General features: G+C 34.5%; 1 protein-coding gene across 10 annotated transcripts in view; it reads left to right on the forward strand.

Moving 5' to 3' along the window:
* LOC106883353 (uncharacterized) overlaps window positions 1-23,167 on the forward strand; it is a 143,556-nt gene that overhangs the window by 70,912 nt on the left and 49,477 nt on the right. For 7 of the 10 annotated variants that reach the window (XM_089338286.1, XM_089338292.1, XM_089338285.1 and 4 more), the window contains exons 5-7: window positions 14,971-15,094; window positions 16,378-16,527; window positions 19,669-19,872. In XM_089338286.1, coding sequence (XP_089194412.1) covers window positions 14,971-15,094; window positions 16,378-16,527; window positions 19,669-19,872 — 478 coding nt within the window. The remainder of the gene's footprint in view (window positions 1-14,970; window positions 15,095-16,377; window positions 16,528-19,668; window positions 19,873-23,167) is intronic. The other 3 variants (XM_089338291.1, XM_089338294.1, XM_089338290.1) reach the window with 1 other exon arrangement.

A 23,167-nucleotide genomic window follows, 5' to 3' on the forward strand; every position in this document is an offset into this window, starting at 1 on the left:
CCACTGGCACAGAGGGGCTTCTAGTTGCTGCTTCCTTGGCTTCACTATCCTTTTCTGCCTGGTCATTCACAGGGGTGGGTGATTCATTCTCTTGAGGAGCCACTGGATCAAAGAGACTTCCGGGTGTTTTTTCCTTTTCATATTCTCCATCCTTATCAGCCTTTCCACAATGGCTTTCGATTATGACATCCAGGGTGTCAATCTGTGGTCTGATGAGCGTATAGGATCGGAGGAATTCATTCTTCTTCTGCTCTGTCTGATTAGTGGTTCTGTGAAAGCCATTGTTTTTCAGTGCAGCAGTGATGTTGTTTGGCGGATCGCCACTAGCAATCGTCCATGCTCGCAACAAAAGATTTAATTCTTTCTTCTCCCACTTTGGTGCCATCTTCGTTTTTTAAGCCCAGAAGGGGAGTAGAGGATAGAGAGGAAGTGAAAGATAGCGGGAGGTAGAAAAGAAGAAACACAGAAGGGGGAATAGGGAAAGAGAGAGGGAGATATGAAGGAAAGAGAGAGGGAGATATGAAGGAAATAGAGAGAGTGATATTAGGAAGAGAAGGGGGGTGATATGAGGAAGAGAGGAGTGATGTGAGGAAGAGTGGGGGTGATATGAGGAAGAGAGAGAGTATGGGGTGTTAGAGAGATAGAGGAAGGGGAGAGAAAGAGAGACAGAGTGAGAAGAGGAGGGGAAGAGAGTGACAGTGAAGGAAAGGAGGAGAAGAGAAAGAGAGACAGAGGAAGGGAGAGGATGAGAAGATAAAAAGAGACAGACTGAGGGGGAGACCGGAAAGGATGAAGGATGTGAGAGAAAGGGAGAAACGGAGTGAGAAGAGGGGGAAAATGAGAAGTATATGAGGGAGAGGGTGAGGTGACATGAGGAGAGGAAGATGTTGTGAGATGGAAAGGAAAGGAAAGAGAACTGAAAAAAGAGGAAGGTATGAAAGTGAAGGAGAGAAATGAGAAAAAGAGTAAGATATGGAAGAGAGATACGTGTAAAGAGATAAAGGGAGAGGGAGAGGAAGCGGTAGTTATGAAAGAAAGAGTGGGAACAGGTAACAGAGATGTGTAGGAAAACGAAAAATGAAAATTTGTAATTCTAAATGAGATTTGTAATTCAAATAATTGTAAAGAGATAAAGTGAAAAAAAGAAACAATAGTGAAAAGAAAGTGGTTTCGTAATGGTTTCTATTTTTCAAAGAGAATCAAAGCTAAGTGGTCGCTGTAATAAAAGTTGAATGAAAATTATAGTGAGAATTCTCAGAAAGTAAACAAAGATTAAGTCATAACTCAAATGTTACTTAAGTTAAAAGAAAATAAACAAATGAAAAGGATACTTATTCATAAGAGGTAAAATTCCAAATCCTTGTTCTTGTACGAAGAAGTTTTCTTTCAAAAACAATTCTTTTTTTGTTTCTTACATTCGACTGCAAATAAAACTACGACTTGTAACCACGCAGTTATTGATGATACCTCTAGCTTGTGTCACCGACTTTAATGTTCTATATTAAACTTTTAGTGTAATATATTACTTTTTACACACACACACACACACACACACATATATATATATATATATATATATATATATATATATATATATATATATATATATATATATATATATATATATATATATATATATATATGTATATATATATGTATATATATATGTATATATATATATATATATATATATATATATATACATACATATAAATATATAAATATATATATATATATATATATATATATATATATATATATATATTGATTGAAAAGACAACAAAAGAAAGAAAGAGACCTCGATATTATGTAAATAGAGGAATTTATCTGTAAAAATATGTGACAATTATTTGGTAGCCATGTTAAAACTCCGAGTTTCGGATGCCAAAGCAGAAACCCATGCCGCCATCTCTTCAGTTATCTGGCCATTGAAAATTCCTATGAAAATGACCGTTAAACAAAGGGAAATTACCAATTACAAATATATATATATGCGTGCGTATGTGTATATATTTGGCGAATGTGTGGGTGAGCATGTGTGTGTTTCAAGCGAGGGTGGATGAGTATATACATATAGGCGCATGTACGGATTGGTGCGCTTACGTGAATACTATGGACTTTTTTACTCCCTCCCCTTACTTAGCGGTCATTCTAATAGCTCTTTTATCTTAATAACGGTCAACCACGCAGTAATTTCACTTTGTTTAATGATCATTTTCAAAGGAATTTTCAATGCCCAGATAACTGAAGAGATGGCGGCATGGGTTTCCGCCCCGGCATCCGAAACTTGGAGTTTTATCATGGCTACCGAATAATTGTCAAATATTTTTACAGCTATATATATATATATATATATATATATATATATATATATATATATACTAGCAGTATAGCCCGGCACTGCCCGGGATTAAGCTAGGATTATTAAGTGTTCAAGTGCTTTATTTCAAACCAAAATAAGTAACATTAACATCAGATTTGAGCGAAATCCGTTGAAATTGGTTTGGCTGAAAATGGTTTGCTGGCAATTTGATTGGGAAATCCCATAAGGAATCAGTTTATTGGTTATTTCCACTCATTGACTGTTTTTTTTTTTTAAAGTTGCATTAGAGATTTGCATACTACTCGCTATTACCCAATGATCAACTCACATAAGGTTAGATTTGGGTTTTCTAATACTAAAAATTTGTTACAGATTATTTCTTCCCATAATTTCAGGTTTTTAGATTCATATCTAGACAGCCATCCCAGTTATGATGATAATAATAGTAATGTTCATATCAATAACAATAATAATTACTCCAATAATTTAACACACACATATGATGGCAATAGTCATTTAGGTATTAATATTGGTAGTATGTACAATATTAGCAAACATAACAATATCGGTAGCAATAATATGATTAGCATCTCAGAATTAAATCCTAATAGAATTAAGTTTTTAAGTGCGAATGCCAAGACCAAGAATGTGGTTTATCAATGCAAGGTAATGTCTCACGCTGATGTCTCGTTTTACGTAGATAGCTCATCGACGCAGGTCTCAAAGAGAATATCAAACCATTCTTCATTTAGGGATAGGAATAAAGCTAACACCACCGGCCTAAGTAAATTTAGTTGGGAACTGAAAGATTGCAATAAACAATTCTCTTTGGAATGGTCTATACTGGCTACTTCAGTTCCCTACGACAAAGGTAAGGATTTTTGTCCTCTTTGTAACTTGGGGCTTTTCCATATTCTGTTCTCCAAGAATCGCCGAGTTAACCAGATAACACAGAGAGCGTATCGATGTCAGCACTGGCAGAGACATACCTTCATTTATTATCATTAATTCCATTCTTCCAACTAGTTTAAGGTTTTAGGTATTATTTTTTTATCCCCCCTCCCCCTTTTTTTTACCAAATGTCCTCTGAATAATATCTTTTAATATAGTCTTAAATAATGTCTATTTCTGCATCCATCTCCACTTGTCTTTTATTTTCCCCTTCTATAGTTGGTTAAGTAATTCCTTCCCAGTAATGCTACACGAGTTGTTCTTGTACCACTAGTAACTTTAACTAAATATACCCGATCTTCTCCTCGTAAGCATGTATATTGTTGTTATTATTATTTCTCAACAAAATATCTTGTACCTTGTTCTACCACTGACTTGCGTTAACATCCGTATATTAATATATTACAAGGCAATGATGTTTCATTTATCATGTTTACATTCTTTGCTTCAAATCAGTATGTTATTAATTTTAATATTTTTAATATAATCTTAAACAATATCTATTACTGCCCCCATCGCCACTTGTCCTTTATTTTCCCCTTCTATATTTGGTTAAGTAAATTCTTCCTAGTAATGCCACATTGGTTGTGTTTGTACCATTAGTAACTTTAACTAAATATTCCCGATCTTCTTGTAAGCTTGTATATCATCATTATTATTATTTCTAAATATCCTGTACCTTGTTTTACCATTAATTTGCGTTAATATCTGTATATTAATATAATATAATTACAAGGCTATGATGCTTTATTTATTTTTTTATATTTACATTCTTTGCCTTATATTAGTATGTTATTATTTATTTCCTTAAGGAGAAATTTTTTTATATATCATGAACTCTCTTGATTCTCTCCCTTCCTCCACATTTGAATTAGCTTATAGTTTACGGCTTCAGTTTACTTTACTGTGACCCATTTTGCCCTCTTCCCCACCATTTTAATAATTTAATTTAAACCTTTAGTATAGCGTTTACAGAGCCCCCTCCCATTATAACTCTATGTAAACCAGCGTTCTTACTTCTAACGGTCACTTACATGGCCATATAATATTATAACTCGTACGTAACCTTATCATTTCGCATTTGTCTTGCTTCTATATGTTGGTTCCCTGACGATCAATATATGTGGAATTCCAGCAGCTCTTATTTCTTAGGAGGAGAGCACACATATATTTTGAAACATGTGTAGGAATTAAAGGAACTTTTATTTATATGTGTTTTGCTCCATTTATTGTTATTATTCATATCTACTCAAAATGCATCGCTTTAACTTGGTATCTCTACCTATAAAACAGGTGTGATATCCTGTTTTTTTTTGTGTGATTTTTGCTACCCATGGTAACTATTAACATATTTACATTGTCAAGGTTTTTTTTAAACTGAGATAATATTAATATATATATATATATATATATATATATATACACACACACACACACTAGGGTAATTCCAAAAGTAAGGACTCCAAAAATACTTAGAAACGACAGAAATGCTTATTGTCTGCAGTGTTTATAGCATTTGAAATTTGAACATTTTCCATTTTTCTAGATAATCGCCATTTCAGTCGTTGCATTTTTGTTAGTGCTGGGGCAGTTTTTGTATGCTCATGTCATACCAGCTCACCATCATGTTGTTGAGGAAACGTTGAACCTCATCTTGCACCTCATTGTCGTTGCTGAAGCATGTTCTGGCCAAATGTTCTTTTAGCTTATGTAACTGGTGGTAGTCACTATGTGTGAAGTCTGGACTATAAGGTGGGTTGCAATCTATGGTCTTGTGTGAGGATTTGTGGGATCCATGTTGCGCACACCTTCTGGTATTGCAACTTTTCACTTAAAACCCTATGAACAGTGCTTTGGGAAACCTCTGGAACCAAAATACAGAGGTCATCCAGACTGATCTACTGATTTTCACATGGAATTTGCTCAACCTTTGCGAATGTCTTGTTGGAAGTTGATGGTTGCCCACTTCTTTCTTCGTCATGAATTTCAGTATGACCAGTTGCAAACTCCCTACTCCACTTGTAGCCATTTTTTTATATCGATGCACAACTTGCCACACACCTCTGTTAATTGGCGAATTTCAATTGGTCTAATGGCTATTGCGTTCAAAAACTGAATAACTGCATGAACTTCAGACTTGGTGGTAGCGTCAATCGAGAGCTCCATCAGATAGGAAACCTTACTTTTGGTAATACCCTTGTATATATATATATATATATATATATATATATATATATATATATATATATATATATATATGAATGTATATAAAGAATATGAGTGGTTTAGCACACTAGTGATCTGAACGAATAGGTACACTGGGTAAGTGCTACAGTTCGCTGACCATTAGGTTCGAAGATCAGAACTAAGGCTGGATCTAGGGATCCGTGTTAGGGTTCCATGATAGCATATATATGTTATATTGACGGAAAAATAAAATTAAAGCAGAATGTGTATCTCAAGTCATTTAGAATAATTTATTTAGGTTAAGGTGAATTTGAAGTCTTTCAGCTGTTTCTAGGATTACCCAAGTGGTTGGTTAGCATATCCGTGCACTGGGTATTCTGCCATGAGGGACAAGGTATGAATATTTTAGACAGGGAAAATTTACAGTTTCTAAGGAAGAAAATAGAGGAATAAAGTGGTAAAATAGAAGAATAAAGAGTAAAAGTAGTTAGAAGAATATAGGAAGGAGAATAATGTTCACAACTCATCTTTTTCAAGAGGATATATTGGTCGCTACTTCCATGAAGGTACGGGTTTTTAGCTAAAATCCCAGGTAAATCCAGGCAATATTTAGGCAGTGTACTGACTGATGTATTCATATCGTAAAGGTGTATATAGAGCGAGAATGTATGATGGACATAGATGGGTTTTGTGAGTGGTTGTATGAGAGAGAGAGATGACAGATATATCCTAAATGGGCTTTGTGAGTGAGTGTGTATGAGAGAGTAGAAAGGGAACAAAAATTAAATAAGAGAGGTAATGGTAAAGAATAAGATGAAAGATAAATAAATAAAAATAAAGGTAACAATATATGTCAGTATTGTATGGGGGTTAGGGGTCAATTGTTTAAGTTTTAGTAGAAATGGGGTGGAAGGCCAATCTAGGTAAGGTTATAAGAACAGTAGTTTAGTACAGATATTTAAAATTGTATTCCAAGTTTCATCGACATTAAATAATATGAGGTAAAGGATTAAGAATTAAACCTAAAATTGAAAATTTAAATTTAAAATCTAAACTTAAAATTACAAACTAAGAAAACTAAAGTAAAAAAGAACTATAAAAATCAAAAATGATTGAGTTGAAATTAGCTAGTTACTGAGATAGTTATGTTGATAGAGGAAAAAAAGGAGTGTACACACACACACACACACACACATATATATATATATATATATATATATATATATATATATATACATACATACATACATATACAGACATACATATGTACACACATATGTACATAAGCATACATATAAGGTACGCACCTATACACACAAACACATATATACATACGTACACACACACACACACATATATACATACATATATATACATACATACACACACACATATATACATACATATATACATATATATATATGTATATTTATTTTAATGACCGTGGATGGATGTATTATACATGTTGATTTTGTGTGCATTTGGATCTATGGAAGAATTTAAAGGTGTGATAGAACCTATGACAACATGTAGAAAAAGCATAGTCCACAAGTGGATCACTGGCCTTGGTGTGGGACCCTGGAATCTATTATGGTACCTTTCTATTTATTAGATGGTGTATATGGTTGGCTAGGGAGGTAGATTTGCTATCCTCCTCATACTTAAATGAATTTATATGTGCAGAATATCCCTGTTTAAAATTAATAGTAGATCTGACATAGTAGTTAATAGAATTATGCGATATACTGTGGTTCGTGCATTTGTATACTATGTTAAATCTGCAGTGGGCTTGCAACAGGCATACGGTCACGGATTGGCAGTTGCATTTATCTGTCCTCTGAGTGTTATTAGTGGAAAGAGAAGATACAGTACTATTTATAGAGAAATTAGAATTAAGGGTATTCTTAGGGGATTGGCAAGTATCATAATTATTGTTGTTACTATTATTATCATTAGTAGTAGTGATTTTATTATCACTATCAATAACCCTAGCAATAGTAGTGATTTAGTGGAAAATAATTGAAAAATCCACATTTTAAGTTAATGGATCAAATAAATGTAAGCTATGTTTAGCTGAAAGAGCTCAAATCCTTTTCAGATCTAACATCCCTAACTCACCACTAAACTCTAGGTCTGTAGTTTTCAGCATTGTAAACATATGTTTAAGTACATTTTGAAGAAATGGAAAATTCTGCCTATACCTTATTAACATATCTTTCTATCCTTATAATTTAAGGTCTAAGGAGGGTAACTCTTTTACCTTTATTACTTTTTACCTTCCATTTTTTAACCTTTCATATTTCCTATATGCTTCTGTCTCAACTTTTTGCTTTTCTTCTCTCATTCAGTTTTTAGTTTATGTGGTTTGTGCCTGATGAATATGTTTGAGGTATTTCTCAACATATGAAACTATTAGTAGTACTTAAAAACATGTGTCTATTAAATGATATTTATCTCTCACCAGATGGAATACTTTTTTTGTTGATCTTAACATCACGGAACAGTATGTTGTACACACACACAATGTTCAGATTAAATTTGGTGATTTGTCATGTCTCTTTTTTTTTTAGGAATAACTTGATGTATTAATGAACAGTCAACAATATTTGACAACATAAAGAATTAAGTTGTAGTTAAGAAAACATTAGCTGACATAAAAGAGTGGAAACCATCTGAATATTGGAAAAGAGTTACCTATATTATGGTGATTTGCTCTGAATTTCAAAATTTTGATATCATGACTGTTCTGAGAACACTCTAAAAGGCTATAAGATGTGACTTTAGCATCATGAAAACCAAGTTCCCTCAAACTGTGATGATCTTTGGGTATGTTTCCAGCCATGCTACCTCACACTTTTGAACAGGGCCTTAGGCTCAATTCAGACAGTTCTGTGAAACTGCTGGAGACTAGTCAATCCCTGGTTGGATAGGGTTGCTACAGGAAGGCCATATGTGTGGCAGCAAGATTTAGCTCTTTGCCAAGAGAATCGGAAGTGGTTGTCAGAGAACTTCTATGACTTCACCAACCCCCAATTTCTGTCCTCCTAATTCCCCTGCTTGTAATCCCATGGATTGCCATGTGTGGAGATGGTTGAGAAAGACACCAGCCACTCTGCCTGCAATACCAAGGCCAAGCTGGTGGCCAAAATCAAGGAGGTGTTCAAAGATATTCCTAGGGACACATTGAAGAATGTATGTGCCAAGTTCCAGAGCCACCTTGAGGCTGTGCTGGTAGCTGAAGGTGCCTACTTTGAGTAAACTGTTGTCTCCCAGCCATAATTTAGTTGATACTTTTTGATTTTTTAAAATACTTTTTTTGATGTTTGCTTTTTTCTTTTGCGCAAACTGTCAAATTTAGCTCTAACACTCTAAATGGTGTGAGATGATGATGAACTATTATCTAAGTAGTGTTAAAACATGGAGGGTACATAAACTCAATGCTGAACTTTATGCTAATATACTTACAAAGTGGTTATATTAGATAGTAGCCATCTGAGTGTGGCTTGTTATCATTTGATGGCAAATAACACCGTTTCAAGGCCAGTATGTGCTTATTTTAATTAGCTTTTCCTTTCCAGTATATATCTGCTGATCATAAAGAGTCTTGGTATTTAAGAGTAGGAGATATTGGGTGAAATATCAGTTAATATACCTATGATCAGGCACCTTTTGTACTAGATTAAAGGAGCCAGTTGCCTTTATTATTATTATTTACATGTAAAAAAATGAATGAAGGATACTGTTTGAAACAGCATTTGTTATTAGGTAAATTAGATCATAGAAAATCATCCTCATCATCACCAATTTGTCTTTATCCTTTGCCATGGATTAGTTGGTATAAAATATCACATGCACTTCACTAGATGTGCATTAATGAGCATTCAAACATAGGTTTAAATGAAGAAAGCAGTAATTTTGTTTCTGTGTGTTGTTGCTTGTTTTCATTAGACTGTTGTGAAAATTTAGCATGAATATTTTACAGGTGAATGTTATCATCCTTGTCAACATCTTTATTTTAACATTCATTTTTTTCCATGTTGATATGAGTTGCAAAAGTCTGATATGTAGCAGCTCTTCATCATCTTGTTCCTGTATTATTTTATTTTTAGATCTGTCCTAATTATTGCTCTCCAGTTTTACCATTGTTTAACTCTTTAATGACTATATTTTTAATATGATACACTACCTCTGTGTTGTAATTAATTATCATAATTAAAATGAAAATATACTCAAATTTGGAAGGATTTAATTAAAGAACTTACTATCAAACTGATATTTGGAATATAACTTGAAGTGTTTATATAAAATTGTAATGGAAAGTCTTAATTTCAAATGGGCAGTTTAAACCAAGAGTTTTCCAAAAATATAACCAAAAGATGTCTTAGGTGGATTTGTGTTAAAATAGTTAACTTTGATGCAACTAGCCTTTCATCATCAAATGCTTGGCCTTTCAGTCAGCATACCTCATCATCATTATGGGTCTGTGCAGCTATCTTCTTAGGTGTGGAGTAGACATCTTATTCAAATGTATATCGCATTTTATTTGTGCAATGTAGACATGTGTAAATGGCAAGAAAATGCAGTTAGTTGATAATGGGAGTAAGGCTGAACTTAAGCAAATTACTCCTTAGGGACCCAAAATCTGAACAAAACTTTCAAAAATCACTATTTTTTCATTTATTGCAGTTTTATAATTTATATTCAATGATTCTTTACAAATAACCTAATTAACATTAACATACTACACCAATTTATTTTTTTAAATATCATTATTACACAAGTTTTTATAATTATGATTTACTATATTCCCTTATATGTAAATGTTTGTTTATTGATTGAAGTGAATCATTTATACCTATCATGACTTTATTATGTATTTTGGCTGCATATATGCCAAGTTCAGTTCTTACACAACTTTATTTACTATTAAATACTGGAGCTTACCATGTCTGAATCCAGTCCTGAGGGGAAGTTAGTATGTTCTCTACAGCATAACCTAGTAAATACTGAACTGGGAATGAAACAACATTCCTTTTCACCTAGCTTGTCTAACATTAGGAACACAATGAAAAATCTATGGTGTTTGAAATTTCCTGCTTTACTTAACTCTATTGTTATTATTCTGAAGAATTGTTGACCATGCTAAATGTTGCTTGCGTTAGAGAAGAAAGTATTAACTTTGTGTATGCAGATCGACAATCTGTGTATCATGCATGGTTTGCTTTATTTTCACAGATAATGTTTCTGCCACTTATTTCTGTGAGTACTTTGACACTGAGCTGCACTAATTCCATGAACTTCAACTCACAGATTTGGGAGGGAATTTAATGCTTTAAACATGTGTATGTGTACACACACACACACGCACACACACACACACACATGCACACACATGTATATATATATGTCTATGTGTATATATATATCAGTGTGTGTGTATATATATATATATATATATATATACTTTTCATAAAAAGCGTTTACTTTTTTTGATTTCCAATGTGCATTTTCGCTTATTTTTCTTCTTTGCCCTTACATTTCCACGTGTAGTTTCTATTTTGTTTTTGTAACATACTTCTATTGTATTTCACTACATGTGAGATTGAAAATGTCACAAACACCAAACTCTACAGTTAAAACTCTCAACGAAGGGACTCTTAAGGAACTGAATGAGATCAACATGAATTTAAGACTTTTAATTAGCAAACTAAAATTCTACCAAGAGGTTTAGAGTTTACTCCAACCCCTCACAGATCGAACCCGAATGAAATTAAGGATAACACTATGGATTTCTGCCGAAAATTACACCTCACAGAAGCACTTCACAACTACACTAACGAAGATGTGTGAATAGTAAAAAACAAAAGTGAATACTGTCCTACAAAAATCAGAAATAAAGCACTTGATGCTTTTTGTGAACACATTACCAGTTTTCCTTTTAATACCCTACAAAAACAACGAATTAAGTCCTACCATACTGTAAATGAATGGAAATCGAGTTAAAAAATGATATAAACCTCACCATTAAAGAAGCCGACAAAGGAAGTGCGGTAGTGGTGATGGACACACAGTGTTACAAAAAGTTAATACTCTCCATGTTGGAAAATAATATTTACTATGAGAGGATAGTACAATACAACCCACAGAAGACACTTAAAAACTTATCTTCTTTACTTCAAATACATGGAAAGGGCCTCACTAAACATGAAATTGACTATTTATCCAATTTTAAATACAGACTTAGTCTATTCTATGGATTACCCAAAATACACAAAAATCCACATATTTGTAAAGCTTGAAAAGTTTCTCCAAGCCTATGCATTAATGTTCCTCCCCCTACTGACCTCAAACTGAGACCCATCATTGCTGCCCCTGCTTGTGAAACCCACCGTTTGAGCAACTTCCTCAACATCTTACTCAGACCATTTCTAAAATATGTGAAAAGCTTCATCAGGGATGACTTAGACATGCTTATCCACCTCCCGAAGACAATAAATGAAGGAACCCTGTTAGCATCATTCAATGTGGTGAATTTGTACACCAATATCCCATACGATTATGGTATAGAAGCGATCACCTTCTGGCTAGAAAAATACCCACAAGAGATCCCAGGATGTATCAACCACAGATTCATAATCACAGCACTCAAATTCATCCTACTGAACAACTACTTCATGTTCAATACACTTTACTATCGACAAAATTGTGGAATTGCAATGGGAACCCGAGCTTCTCCAGTGATTGCGAACCTTGTAATGGGTTACTTAGAGCTTAAAATATATCAGTCATCACTACAAAAATGTGGCACCTCATTTCATTGCTATTTAAAGGAGAACTGGAATAGGTATCTGGACAATTGCTTTATACTTTGGAAAAACAGCATGGACAAACTCCTCAATTTCAAAATGATGCTTAACAATATTAATAGCAACATACAATTCACCATGGAACACAGCAATAAACAACTCCCTTTTCTTGACATCCTAATTAAAATAGTCAATAACCACATCGAAACAGACATCTTCTATAAACCCACAGGAAAAGAGCTAAATTAAAACTAACACTGTTAGAAATAGAAAACAAGATCAAACTCTCCCATGAAAAGGAGAGAGCAGAGAAGGAGAAGAGAGCAGTAGAAAGCATAAAAACAAACCCCAAGGCTTTCTATAGATTTGCAAGAGAGACAGCTACGGCACAGTATAAAATAGGACCCCTATTCCTGCCTAATGGCTCACTGACTGCGGACCCCACATGGATAAGTGAAGTGCTCAGTGCACAATTCAAGAGTGTCTTCACTTCTCCTCTGAGTCACATGCAGATAAAGAACCCAGCTGATTTCTTTGACAATATCACTCAGCAGAAAAAGACTGCATCCATTACCTACATTGACATTGAAGAGGAAGATGTAATAGCTGCCATAAACGAAATGAGCTCAAACTCGGCAACTGGCCCCAATGGTTTCCCAGCTGTCCTCTTAAAGTCGTGTAAACAATATTCTATGTATAACGGCCATAACTCCCATGAAAATTCATATATTTTTGATGCTGATGAAATTTTAACCCGAACATAACAGATGAGCATTATTTGTAATTCAACGGTACAACAGTGTAAGACTACCCTTTCAGATATACTTACATTATGATTTCTGCAATGTGGTGCATAAATTGTCAAGTAAATGAGACGCATCTTTGCCTCCACTGATTCACTTGCAAAGTGTTGAGTACAATTATTTCGTTGCAGACCTCCTTTGGGTCTTTTTATTATCACTGCGACACACATAGTCCCCAGTTGGTAACATTGATTTCAAGGCCCTCCTACATGAGAGACTGGCATTCCACTTAATGTCTATGTTCCATGCTGGCATGGATTGGAGAGTTATTAATGTATTATTAATGTATTTCTGCTAGTATATATATATATATATATATATATATATATATAATAATAATAATAATACAAAGAATATATATACATGTATACACACATATATGTACATACTTACATCTACATGTGTATACATATGCATATCAGGGTACAGGACGTTAGAACAATGAACTACAGACAACGGAACGAACACATAGGAAAATGGAAAGCCACTTGGAATATTCCTTCATCAGCTGTCTCTATTCTAACCTGACGTTTCGAAGATAATACAGAACGTACTCTAGAATAGTCTCTTCCTGAGTAGTGGATCAACCCACTACATATATATATATATATATATATATATATATATATATATATATATATACATATTATATGCATATAAGCAATATGTATATGATATGTATGTATATATGTATATGATATGTATATATATATATATGTGTGTGTGTGTGTATATATATATATATATACACACACACACACACATATCATCATCATCATCATCATCGTTTAACGTCCGCTTTCCATGCTAGCATGGGTTGGACGACTTGACTGAGGACTGGTGAAACCGGATGGCAACACCAGGCTCCAATCTAAATTTGGCAGAGTTTCTACAGCTGGATGCCCTTCCTAACGCCAACCACTCAGAGAGTGTAGTATATATATATATATATATGGGAGAATTTACGAAAAAACAACAGACGAAGACAGGTGGTGTAGACAACAAATGGATGTATTAGTTTAATGCTCGGCAATAGAGAAAGTCTTTGATGTTTCGAGCAGGGAAATTGATTAGGTATTGAACCATTTTTTTTCCTTGGATGATACCATCTTTTCATGAGGCTAACATAACGTCTAACTGAATTCTATGTGTGTGTGTGTGTATATATATATATATATATATATATATATATATATATATACATATATATATATATGTATGTATATATATATATATATGTATGTATAGAAACACACACACACATCTCCATACAAAGATACGTACATGCATGAATGTATTTGTGTAATTAAATTATGTGTTCATAAATATCTATTTATGTTTATGTATTCTGAGGTTGTCTAGTTTTAGAAGCCAAAATATCCCTCAGCATCCTTTGGTCCAAGTGTATTGTTCAAAGTTGTTCTTATATATTTGTTCCTGGCTGTTTTAATGACCTTTGTTTGACTCTCTACATTTAGATTTCCATGATCTCAGTAGTTTATATCATTGCATGTTTCCAGAGTTTTCATTTATGAATCCCTGTCTTCACACCTTTGTTTTTCATATTAGTCTTAAACTTCGTTTCCCTTTTGTTTTTTGTTTTTGTTTACTCCCTTGATTGACTAAATATTGTTTTACATGTTAAATCCTTTTAAGAAATATATTATCTGCTTGTTTTAAAATTTCTTTAAGATTTTCATCTCTAAAAAGACGAAAAATTCATGTCTTTATTAGTGTATTCTGTTAAAAAGTTTTGGTTTCTTTTTTTGTTTTGTTGTAAATTGAGAATTTTTTAGTTTGTTGTTGTTAATGCTATAATGTTTGCCACACAAACTATTTGAGTATTAATGTTTTGTCCGTCTCTGCTAAGGAGTAATCAAATGTTGAAAATTAATTTCAGGAAGAAAAGAAAGAAGGACGCAAAGAAGAGAAGAAGAAAGATGAAAAAGAAACCAAGCGTGTGAAATATAAACTGAAAGACAAAAAGAAATCCAAACGTCAGGATTTTCACATAGGCTTTTCTGGTAAGTTGTTTAATGTTATACATTAAACTATCGGGGCAGTGATGACAGCACTACTGTTGCTGCCATCGTCATTATTTTATACTCATTTTTACAAACTGGTATATGTTGGACAGGTCTTGCCCTTGTTCAGCATCCTGTGATCAACTCTCGTTATTACTTTCCATGTTTTTCTGGGCTTTTCTTTTCCACAGTCTCCTGCCATTTGGATCAAGTCTTCACCTAACTCTCATCTTTCATCTCCATCCTTTGTCTGCCAGTTATCTTTCATTCATACTCTCTTCATAGCTTATTGCAGCCAACCCAAACTATAAGGATGCCATTACCAGCTTTTTTCCTTTTTCTTTTTTATTTTTAAAAGACTTCCCTTTATGTAATCTCTTGACTTGCTACAAATAGCAGCCAAATCTTCAATAAACCCATACTGTTTGTCAAATGTATTCTTTTTTTGTATTTCAATATAGTTCTGATATACAAAATAGTGAGATGATCACTGGTGGAGTGCCACTGCTCATAGGTCTGCTGTTAAAGGTTGACCTCAGTTAAACAGCTGCAATAACAACCACCACTGAATAGTAGATTACTAAAGCTACTCAACTACTATTGTTTGTTTTTGTGCTTAACCTATGCACAAGGTTACACATTTTGAGAGAGAAGTGCAGTTGATTTAATTGATTCCAACACCTTTAATTGGCTTGCTGGCAATCTCTTTATGCATTTGCTGAGATTACAGATAGATGAGGTTGTGTTTGTATGTTTCATAATAAAGCTGCTTCTGGAAAGGATTCTGTATGGATTTAGACCAGACTTTGAAATATGAGTTATTTCTACTGAAACATTTCAGAGTATTATAAACACAAACATAGCTGCATGGTTAAGAAGTTCACCTTGCAATCATGAGATTCTGGCTTTGATCTCATGATGTGATACCTTTGGAAAATGCCTTCACCATAGCCTTGGCTTTTAACAGTAGGAATGCTTCATGAATAACAGATATTTCTTGCTTGTATTTTTGACTGTAGAAGGATTTTTTAAATAGGGCTTTATATTCTGTAGTCTAGGAAACATAAAAATACTAGGTATGGAGAAATGATTTGTGAGAGCTGCCCATGCCAAAATAAGGTATCACCAAAGTTAGAGATAAGCAATGGACACACACTGAGGTATGTAATATTTCGACAGAGCATCTTTTAATGTTGAAAACATCTTACGTAAACATTCACAGCTATGACTAATTATTATCAGCAAAAGTGTGACCTCTTTTTATTCTAATATTTTCTTTTTAGAAGCTGGTGCTGTGCAACCATCAGGAAACATATGCGAGAAACCTGTTTTTGGAGTTCCTTTAACTGTTGCTGTGGAAAGAAGTAAATGCCATGATGGCATTGAACTACCTGCTATATTTAGAGAATGTATTGATTATATTGAGGAACATGGTCAGTAGAAATAACTTACCTTCCTATGTATCATTTTCATTGTTGACTTGCAATTTCTCCTATCAGTTTTACTATTTAACAGTCTGTCAGATAATTAGAAACTTTTTTTCTTATTTTACTGGTTTTAGAGTCATTGGACTGTGGCTGTGCTAAGCCACTATCTTTAAAGATTTCAGTTAGTTGTATCCCTCCTGATCCTCTGTTTTTTGGCACTTGATTTAGTAACTTTAAAGGAAGTAAGACAAAGTCAGCTTGGGTGGGTTTGGAATTCAGAATCTAATAGAACATCGCCAAACATCAGCAATGTATTTTGTCCAACACCCTATTTCTTGTGCCATTCCAATCCCTGATACACATAAGTATATATACAAACAAATGTCCATACATATGTATTTAGCTATAGATTTGCACAAAAGCCTAAAAATATTAGGTTTTTCTCAGGAACAGTAAAAAAAAACATATGCACATCTCCCTCAAATCCAATTTATTAATGGTACAATGGAAATTTGTAAGTTATTCCAAAGATTCTCCATCTAATACAAACACCTAAGCATTAAAGAGACGTGTTCACACAGAACATAAATGCAGGTGCATACACCCACATACATGCACACACTAATTCCACCACATATTTGCAAAACCCAGGAACACTCTAGGGTGGGGCAAGGGGGTACATGCCCTGGGCACTGATTGAAGTGGGGTGCAAAATTGACCATAATGCGATAAGCTTGAACTCCATTTATAAAATTGCAATTGTAAAGATGGATCTCCAGCTTATCATAATATGATGGCTATCTACATTCATGTCTGGACATTTTTACAAATGGCATCAAAAAAGGACTGAGACTCACTTGAGTGAAACCCACGTATTTTTGCCTTGCCTACTACACATACTGCACAACTAAGGGTATAAAATTGTGGTGGTAAACATTCTATGTTAAATTTACTTGACTGTTGTTTATTCATTTAACTGTTAATCATTCTTTATCGTTCTAAAAATAGTTCAGTCTTATCAGTGTAAATCAATTTTCCATTTTTGCATAGCTTGCAACTTCCGGTGTACATACTGTAAATTGTTTGTTATCAATAAAAACTTCGACTGCCTACCCCGAGCAAACCTGTGACTGCTAGTAAAATCATTCAAAAGTGGTTGTCCCATTTCTATCCTTGGATATTTGGGGTACTTCAACAAAACAATATTACAAGCAGTTGAACAAGTCAACTGGATTCTACAATACAATCTCTTCTATAAGCTTTAAAGCAGAGTAATTCATTTTCTACTTCTAATTACAACTACATTAAGGTTTACTCTTTTCTCTGTACAATGTTTACAACTTTTACTTGTTTGTCACAAGAACATGAAGCATGCCTTCCCTAAAAAGAGAAAGTGGAGTTGAAGGAAAGAAGAGGCAGAAGTGGGAGACTAAAGAAGCTTTGACATCGATAGCTGCAGTTTGTACAGCCTCTGCATATTGACTTTTGAGGGGTGCAGAATGCATGTGTTGATCTCTTTTCCTACTCTTTTGAGACATGGTTCTTCCAGTTGCTGTACTATTAGTCTGCAGATGCATGCTTAGTGATTTCCCTCTATGTTTTTGCTGGTTTTGTTTCAGGTTTCCCTGCTTGTTGTTCCGATAAGTTTTGGGATGGGCAAAGCTGCAACCCTATCCTGTTTCTCCATGCCAGCAGGTGCCATTTAAATAAAATTTAGATTCAACCTGGGCTCTGTCAGTTTCTATCCTTATGCTTCTTCATTTTTCCTTTTGGCGTTTTGGGATTTTGTCTTTTTTCATGTCCTTCCTGTTACCTTTTGACATGAGAGCATCAGTTTTCCTGGCTATAAAGTTTCATTTGAACTTATCATAGGCATAGGAGTGGCTGTGTGGTAAGTAACTTGCTTACCAACCACATGGTTCTGGGTTCAGTCCCACTGCATGGCACCTTGGGCAAGTGTCTTCTACTATAGCCTCGGGCTGACCAAAGCCTTGTGAGTGGATTTGGTAGACGGAAACTGAAAGAAGCCTGTTGTATATATGTATGTATGTATGTGTGTGTGTGTATATGTTTGTCCCCCCAACATCGCTTGACAACCGATGCTGGTGTGTTTACGTCTCTGCAACTTAGCAGATCGGCAAAAGAGACCGATAGAATAAGTACTAGGCTTACAAAGAATAAGTCCTGGGGTCAATATGCTCAACTAAAGGCGGTGCTCCAGCAGGGCCACAGTTAAATGACTGAAACAAGTAAAAGAATATAGGTGCATTAGGCTGTTTTAATGAATTTGCATAAAAGCTAAAAATACTAGCCTTTTCTAAGACAGAGCAAAAGAAACTGATGCGCCTCCTTCGAATCCAATCTATTAGCAACTTTGTGAAAATTTATATGACATTCCAAATATTCTCTATCTGAGATTCTTTAAATGAATATTTGCATACACTTAGTTGTGTGCATCTACTAGGACACACATATAAGAGTTAATGATGCACACATACACAAACACCTAAGCACTCAGGAGACATGTTCACACTGAACATGAATGCTAGTACATACCCTTACATATATATGTACACTAAATCAACCACATACTTAGAAACTCCAAGAAGTCTCTTAACTCAAAAAGTCTTGTGACTGGCTTGAAATCCATTTAGAACTGAAATAAATCTCAAAGAGAAAATCCCCCCCCCACACACACATTGTAGATTTCCTGAAATTTCATATACTTGCAACAGCTATATAGTCTACAAAAGTCTTTTGCAAGGTAGTTAGGGAGCCTCTATAATTATCACCCAACATGTAATAATGTCATCTTAGATTTGTACTTCTCAAGAAAAAGATGGAATGACCATGATTGGGTGAGCTTTTGGTCATAAGTTTACTCCAGCAGCTTAACAGGCAGAATTCTCATTGGAAAATGAAAAATAAGTAAAATTGGAGACATATAGTCCTTCTCTGAAGTTGTAAGCAAGGTGTGATGTTTCAGTTAGACTTCAGGATTCTCTCCGTTTTACCACTACCAAAAAAAAACAAAAAACATATATATATATATATATATATATATATATATATATATATATATATAAAGAATAAACAATTTGAGGTTAATCAGTGATAGATTAATGAATTTTAATATTTTGTTAAAAGGCTTGTTATGTGAAGGAATCTATCGGATCTCTGGAGTAAAATCAAAAGTACAGATGCTAAAAGAAGCTTATAATAATGGAGTCCCTGCTTACCTTTATGAACACGAACCAAATGTTGTTGCTAGTCTACTAAAGCAGTTTCTACGAGAACTACCAGAACCAGTGCTCACCACAGCATTAATGCCAAAATTTGAAGATGCTTCAAGTAAGTATTAGATTTGTTTGTTTTTTTAAATTTTATTGTCTTCTGTTTTTGTGTGGCTCCAGACTAAACCTGATCAAGCATATCTTTGATTTGGAATATTTTTCCAAATGATTTGTAAAGATGGTTGGGTATAATTTGAGGAAGTGTGGGTGCTGTGTACCACACAAAAGCTCCTTCACTGGATTCTTTTTGCCAGTATTTAATGCTGAAGATAAGATAAGATTCTGCATAATGCAATCCAGAGCTTCGTATTTCATATCTTGTCAGCTGTATTCTGTTGTTCTGATTGTTCAGTTGATTATTGACAGATTACAATATCCTCCACTCACAACTATTATCATTCTTGACAAGCAAATACATCATATATTGTTGAACTATTTGAATTCGGTACAAATATTTCTCTTCTGTTGTTGGTTGTGATAACAAGACATTTTGTGTAACAATGAATTAAATATATTTGTATTTAAAATTTCAACTGAATTTCATGTTCTTGCATTCATCAATATCAACTCAACCAAATAATTTCACTGGTGATAACCCAAAACAAATATACCTTATTGTTACAAACATCTGTACACTTAACATAATCTTCAAGCAGAATAAGCATAAATCCATGTGACAAGAGTGTGGAGAGCAGATATGAAAGCAAGGAGATGATGTGTTGGATGTGAGAATAAAGGGAAGGGGTGAGTGATGAACCGTTGCAGGGATGGAAGTCAAAGATACATGAGGATGGCTATAGTAAGTGGGAAAACAAGGGAAGGGAGATCAATGGCAGATATGAAGTATTGTGAATGATAGCAGATAGGAGTTAAAGATGAGGTTGGCAGACCTAAGATGTTGCTAAAAGGGGAGTTAAAAGTTTTATGTGTTACGGTCAGGGAGTGAATACTATATCTTAATTACAATGTTTTCGATCGTAAGTTATAACAAATATTATTGTTTCTTAATTAAAAGCTATGATGATAATCTCATTACTTATAACTTAATTATAAATATTTATCACTAAGTATAACTCTTATTTTAGGCTGTGTAAATGTTATGATGTATACATACCAAGACGCTGAATGTGCGTTCAATACGTACATGTATGTTGAAGATATAGATTCGTATTCTTTTGACCGTTACATAAAAAGATACAGTTTCATAAATATACAGAAATAAATTCAACAAGTTGAAAGAAACGAGAAGTAAAAAGAATTAAAATTCTACATTAGTTTATTATGTACATTTAGCTTTTATAGAACTATTAGAAATAAAGTCATTTTGTTGTAGTGAATTATGACTTAAAATTTACACTAACTAATCTTTCATTCTAACTACTAGAGTTCACAACAATTCAATATTGTTGGAATTGAGTATTGAACATGGCATAAATATTAGCTGATACTCAAGAGGGTGAGTGTCGTGGATTTGAGTGACAACCCAACGATCACTGGAGAGTTTCCAGAAAATCAGGGTTTTTATAACTGCTCATACATGAATTCTAGAACCGTACTTCGTGAAATATTTCCTTAATGAAAGTTCAGAATTCGTATATGGGCAGAAATTTTCAACCAATGAGAGAAATCAATAATTTCTCCTGTTCAGGCAAACGAACCTACGTTCTCTCTCCGCCTCTTATGAGTTTGCTACAAAAGCATAGAAAGTGGGTGATCAGTCAAAAGTAGTAGTATGGACAGAGAAAATAATGAGAATGAGGGATGGATTTTAAAAAGAAGTGGTTCTAGGGGCTGTAGGAGGTAGTTGGTAGTGCAAAAGTGGGGATGAAATGTTGCTGATCCTACTCTCAAATGATTACATTGTCAAAAGAATGATGGAGGGTTAGATGTTAGGAGGATGTGGGAGAAATGCTTGATGCAGGCAGATTGGGTGCAAGACCCAGCACATACTGGCGCTGTGATGGATGGGCCTTTCAAGCACAGCAAATTGTCAACTCTTTTGGTCCTTTGTAATCTCTTTCATGGGATTCAGTATCTTGAGGTCAGATCTCAGCACTTCATTTTATACCTTCCTGAATTTTTTTCTCTCACAAGTTCTATCCACTTTAAGTAATTGGCACTTCTTTGTACAGCTGTCCTCATCCATATGCATCACATGACCAAACCATCACAATCCTCTCTTTCATTCTACATCTGATTCCTCTTATGCTTAATTCTTCTCTCAATACATTAGCACTTTGTCATACATGCACACTGACATTATACACCCAATGGCACATCCTAACATCATTCCTCTATTGCCTTCACAAATCCTCTGCATTCAGGGCCCATGTCTCACTACCATATAGCATTGCTGATCATACACATGCATCATACAAACTACCTTTCACTTGTTGCCAATGGAGGTTTTAACTCTCTGAACTTTCTCCATCCCACTCTTATTCTAGCAAGTATACTTTCTACACATCTTCCAATACTAATTAGTTCACCTAGGTAACAGAAACTACTCACTCTATTTCCTTTGTATCCTTGGTGTTTATTGCTCTTGCACATCTTTCATATACAAAAACTACTTTCTCTACTAACCTCCCTGCGATTTCTTTACACCTCTTGTATGTTCATATCTTGCACTGAATATACCGTATGGAATTCCTGGCTACACTTTTCATACATATTGAGCAGGGCCATTTATCTGAAGGGAGTAGAGTCCTGTCTATGTTCCTATCCACTAGAACTTTGGACTTTGTTAGCTTTAAGTAGTCTTCATGTGTGGCAGATGTGCAGGTATAATAAACATTAGGAATGTGCAGAATAAAGATTCCCACAAATGTCTAGGGGAATCCTTAGAAGTAGTCGATGGTTTCTGTGATCAAGTTAGCAGTGGGGGAGGAAGCTCTGAAAGTGTAGTTGCTGAAATAAGAATGGGCTGGGCAAAATTCAAAGCTATTGCCTTTGTTGGTAACAAAGGGCCTCTCCCTCAGAGTGAAATGCAGATTGTATGATGCCTGTGTAACTACATGGTAATTAGAAATAGGTTGTGACTACTGAGGACAGGCAATGACTTGAAAGAAATGAAGCAAGCATGCTCCACTGGATGGGTAATGTTAGTGTGCATCTAGGACAGAGTGTAAATGATTTAAGAGAAAAATTGGGTATAAGAGATATCAGATGCAGTGTGCAAGAAAGAAGACTATATGGATGAGGACAACTGCATCAAGAGGTCTTGCTCTCTAATTGCAGAGGAAACATGTGGAAGAGGTAGTCCCAGGAAGACGTGGGATGAAGTGGTAAGAAAGGATCTTCAGATGTTGGGCCTCACTGAAGAGATGACAATGAACCAAAACTTTTAGTAA

This window comes from Octopus bimaculoides, chromosome 20, assembly GCF_046866305.1.
Source record: "Octopus bimaculoides isolate indiv1 chromosome 20, ASM4686630v1, whole genome shotgun sequence".
NCBI lineage: Eukaryota > Metazoa > Mollusca > Cephalopoda > Octopoda > Octopodidae > Octopus > Octopus bimaculoides.